This window comes from Echinops telfairi, unplaced genomic scaffold (genome assembly GCF_000313985.2).
Source record: "Echinops telfairi isolate 266 unplaced genomic scaffold, ASM31398v2 ScPeMD7_27;HRSCAF=92, whole genome shotgun sequence".
Classification (NCBI taxonomy): Eukaryota; Metazoa; Chordata; class Mammalia; order Afrosoricida; family Tenrecidae; genus Echinops; species Echinops telfairi.
In genome coordinates this window covers 3,654,017-3,658,983 of record NW_022103924.1, presented here as the reverse complement: position 1 = coordinate 3,658,983, position 4,967 = coordinate 3,654,017, and the positions used below count along the sequence as shown (strand labels likewise).

General features: G+C 43.5%; 1 protein-coding gene across 1 annotated transcript in view; it reads left to right on the top strand.

Annotated features, from left to right (window-relative positions):
- Positions 1-4,967, top strand: part of AOPEP (aminopeptidase O (putative)) — a 537,030-nt gene that overhangs the window by 321,882 nt on the left and 210,181 nt on the right. Inside the window, exon 8 of the mRNA XM_045289429.1 lies at positions 4,344-4,446. Within this exon, the coding sequence (XP_045145364.1) occupies positions 4,344-4,446 (103 nt within the window). The remainder of the gene's footprint in view (positions 1-4,343; positions 4,447-4,967) is intronic.

Sequence of the window (4,967 nt, the reverse complement as noted above, 5' to 3'; positions counted from 1 at the left end):
TCTATAAATGCCCTTTGCCTCCTAGCTCTTTCCTCTATTTCCTTTGACTTTCCTCTTGTCCCACTACCATGCTCAGCCTTCATTTGGGTTTCAGTAATTCCCCTTGGTTACATTACCCTTGATCACGCCCTACCAGGCCTCCTACAACCTACTCACCACCGATAGGGATCACTTGTTCCCTTGTCCCTGGGTTTGTTAACACCACTTCCTTTTCCCCCACCTCCCCCTCTCCCATGTCCCCCTCGAACTGTCAGTCCTGTTATTTTCTCCTCCAGATTGTTCATCCAACCTATCTTATTTAGACAGACCTGCAGAGGTAATAACATGCACAAAAAGAAGACAGACTAAAACCAAGCAACAAAAGAAAACAGAACAACAAAAAGCCGCTGACCAAAGGCGCACGCGTGCACACATACACACACATACACACACACAACAGCAACAAAAAAGAAAAGCCTCTAGTTAGTTCAAGGACTGTTTGTTGGCCTTCCCGCAATGGTTTTATTGGCATGTCATGCAATTCACATATCATACAATTCAATAGTTCAGTCCCTTCAGGAAGAGTTGTACAATCGTCACCACAATCAGCTTTAGAACGTTTTCTTTATTCCAGTACTCATCATCATCATTAGCTCCCCATTTCCCCCCAACCTCCCCTGCAATACCCCCAAGGAACCATGAATCCTGCTACTCCCTACGTAGATATCCATATCCTGGATTTCATCTACAGAAACACATTCAAAACAAAGCACAAAAAATTAACAACCATAACAAAGTAAAACAGAAAAAAACCTTAATGGAAGCAAAAGCAGGAAATATTTTAAAGTAGGACAAATTTAAATGGTTTATAAGGGAAATAAAATAATAGGGTGTTAACTTTGAACCTAACTGCATCTGCAACCATTTACTTTGCAATTCATTCGGTATGATAGCAAGGCTCTTCACATCCCTGGTCCACAGTCAGAGGGGATTTGCCATGCACTTACTTCACATGTATTTCCCCTTCACTTTGTTTTTTAAACTGTCTGACTTGAAAATGGGCCAAACGAGAGATCATTGGATAAGATTTCCCATTCTCACTCCACTACCAGACGTGCACTTTCCCCTCGCTGACCAGCCCCGTGTGTCACAGTGCTCCAGAGCCACAGCAAGCCCTTCTGGTGAGGGTTTCATTGGACAGGCAGCAAGGAAGAGGGCGAGTGAAAGGGTGAATGGCCACAGCCCTGCCTGCCTATTTGGAAATATTTCTTTAGCCCTTATTTGTAGCAGGCTCAGCTCATGCTAGCCCTTCATCTAGAGCACATACCAGAAAAGCCCATTTTCTAGACTGAAGCACCTTGTATTCTCACATATTCCCTCATGCACACCTAACTCGACTCTCTCAACTCACTGCCGTCGATCTCATTGCTTCTGACTCACAGCTGCCTCTGAGGAGTTCTTTTTCTTCAGTCGTTTGAAGTGAACTTGTATGTCACTAGAGGCTCCACGTCTCTCCTTGTGGCAGCCACCCAGACCAGTGGTTCGCTTTGAAGGCTAAGGTCTGGAAGGCCAGGCCCCCAGGAGTGTGGGTCTCTCTTTATTATGTCTCCCTGCCCTCCTTATTCCCCTCTATACTTTCCTATCCCTCCCCTCTCCCCATCCTTGCCACTGTCCCTGGCCTCCTCGTAGTCTTCAAAAGCTTATCTTTTGGTGTAAACAATACGTTTTCTTTATAATAATTGTATCATTAAATATCTTTTTAAGATTGACTGACTTTGTGAAGCATAATGTGCTCTAGTTTTGTCCATGTCTGGTGGTATTTAAGACAGTTTTCTTTATCTTTACTGAGGCATAATATGGCATACTATGAATGTATCACAGTTTGTTTATCCATTCCTCTCTAATCAGAGGTTTGGGTTGCTTACATGTTTTTGCTTTTATGAGCAGTACAGCTGTCCTGTGGGTTGCTGATGCTGGAAATCTTTATGGAAGGAGGATGCTTTCTCTTTCTTTCTCTGTCAGAGTGGCTAGTAGTTTTGAACTGCTGACTTTGTGGTTAGCAGCCTGCTTGTGATCCATTATGCCATGTTTATTGAACTAGAACACATATAGACTAAAGTGCACAAGTCATAACTGGCTTGCTTGGTAGATTTCTATTATTTATCGTTACGTAAGCCCCACGCAGATCAATCAATATAAATAACCTTCCCAGCATCCCACTTTTCCTTGTCCATCAATGCCCTCTCCCAAAGGGAACCATTCATCTTGTCTTTATCACCATAGTTTAGTTTTACTTCTTCTTTGACTTCATCTAAATGGAATAGCTGCTTTGTAGACCCTCACTCAGTGTGTGTTGACTTCTCTCACTCAGCAATGAGATTCATCTGCGTTAGTGTGTAGAGTAGTCAGGGTCTGTCTCCTGTGTTCTCCTTTTACTTCTCACAGACCTGGGATAAACACCGTTCTGAGAAATGGAGCACGGTGCTGAAAGGAGACTTGCCCTTTTGTCACCCAACAAGGGTTTTCCTCACAAAAGTCACCCCTTTGGTTCCATGGGAAGCTTGCCTGGGCCTTGCGCTCCCTGGCACCCAGTGCTTGAAAAGGAATCTCGTGGGGACTTGTATGTTTGCCGTGGATACTGCAGGCATCAAAGAATTTTCTTGAGCTCTCTTCATTTTGAGCTGCTGGAAGAAGCGAGTAAGAGGGGGCTACTTTCTGAAAGGATGTTTTTAGGCAAAAGCGGAGGGAAACAAAAGAATTCAAGTCCTTTTGAGGAACTGGTGCCCAGAAACCAGCCGTCTGACTAGAGGTGGACATGGTTCTCCGGGTCCTTCTCCCCTAGCAGCCTGGAGTCAGAAGACTCCCAGCAGCCCTGTCTCACTGCAGACTAGCAAAACACAGTGCATTCAGGCCACCTGGGAGTGCCTCCCTCCTGCTGCACCCCCACCCCACGCCCACCCCAGGTATGTGGGTGGGGTTTCCTGTCAAAGCTAGCAGGGCTTTCAGGATGAAAACATTCCCCCAATGAGAAACCTGTGAGTTGGGAGTAAAGCTGAAGCTTTTCCATGGCATCTTAAATGAAGATGAAAGGAACCAGTTCTTCTGGCAAGTGTAGTCATGCAGGTAAGTCAGGATCAGGCCTTAGAATGGAAACTATGCAGCCAACTCTAGTGGTTGCTTGGCGTCTCTTTCCCTTAGCTATCTGTGGGTTCTGTGCTGGAATTTTCTGCCAAGTGGTTTTGACTGGGCAGCTGGAAGTCACTGTGAAAGGACTGATTTGGAAAGTGAGATCATCCTCAGGCACTTTCCTGCAAGTCCAGCATCTACACATGTATGGCTGTGGCCACAGGGAATTATGTGAATGGACAGCCTAAACCCATTGCCCCTAATGTGGGATAATGCAGCTTGCTTGAACTCTGTGCGGCTTTTTTCTCCTGCAAACAGTCTTGGAAACTCACAGGAGCAGTTCTCCTGTGTCCTATAGGTTCGCTAGGAGTCACTATTGACTCGATGGCAGTGAGTTTGGTTTTTGGTTTATGGCTACAAAGACAGAGTTTTGAAAGTGAGAGCTTGTATCAGCAGCTAGTCAAAGTGTTACCATTCTCATCTCTAAGGAATGTTCTAGTTCTATTTTTTCTAAAACCCATGTGTTCCTCCTATGGTAATCCACAAACTCAAACAAATTACACTAAAACTCAAAACTCCCTGCCATTGAGCCAATGCTGACTCATAGAGACCCCCGTGGGCTTCCCAGACTGGGAATAGAAAGCCCAGTCTTTCTCCTGGGGAGCTGTGGTGGTTTGAATCTATGGACCCTGTAGATCGCAGCCCAAGGTGAAACCATCCCACCACCGGGGCTCCAGTATATTCAGTATTCCTTGTGATTCTAAAATGGCTTCAGGGTATACATATTTCTTAAAGGTACCTTAATTATTAGTTGAGTCGAGAGAAATGGATAGCATTGAGACTTTAAAAAATTTTTTAAGATTACATTCATTATTCTTCTAACTAAATCTACATTTTCCAGTGTTTTCCCCAACCCTTCATTCCAAGTTTTAAAAGTGCAGATTCTTAAATTATTTATATTGGAGCTTAGATTCCTTGAGGGTCTGGCAAGTTTTTTAAATATTGGATAAGCTGATATAAAATATTGCCACTAGCCAACCTCAGGTTGCCAACCCAAATATAAAGTCCTCCTTGTTGAGATTACGAATTTATAGCATAAACTGTTTTAAATTATACCAAGAAGTGAGCAGAATTATGGTACTGTTGAGCAAACCCTTGCACATAAGAAATAAGGTCATACTATGATCTAATTTGTTAAATATGTGCTATATAATGAAAAATTTTCTCGATCATTTCAGACCAAACAAAGAGAAAACTGGGCACACAAGTGATGTGGGAGCATCTGTTATCAGACATGGACTCAATCCAGAGAAGACTTTCATGCAGGTTCACTATTTAAAGGTAAGCAAGTCAAAGTGGCAGAAGTTAATGTTGTATGGTTCTCTTTAGGTTATACAGATGAAGTTACAAAGTATATATATGAACTAGGGTCCCAATTCATACATGCATAGGTTTATTTTAAACATGTCTCTGTGACTTGAAATGGCTTCAGATAAATACTCTCAATAATACATTTGTCTCAGTCTCATTTAAAAAACAAAGCAAAGATTCACTGCCACCAAGTCAATTCCAAATCGTAAGAGCTGTATGAACGAGATTAGAGCTGCTCTCCAGGGTTTTGGAGGCTCTAAATTTTTATAGGAACAGACTACCTCACTAAGATAGTTAAAGTTTCTTGTGCCGACCTGGCCAATAAACACATGTGGGGTTAATTGAAGGGCGGTGGAAGGACAAATGGCTCAGTGAGCCTCGCCTTTCGAGTTCTTGGGTCTCTTGCTCTCTGATGGTCGGACCAGGGTGCAGCTGCCTTAGCCAGTTTCCTGCTTCAGCTGGCAAGGCTCACTTCCTGCAAGACATCCCCG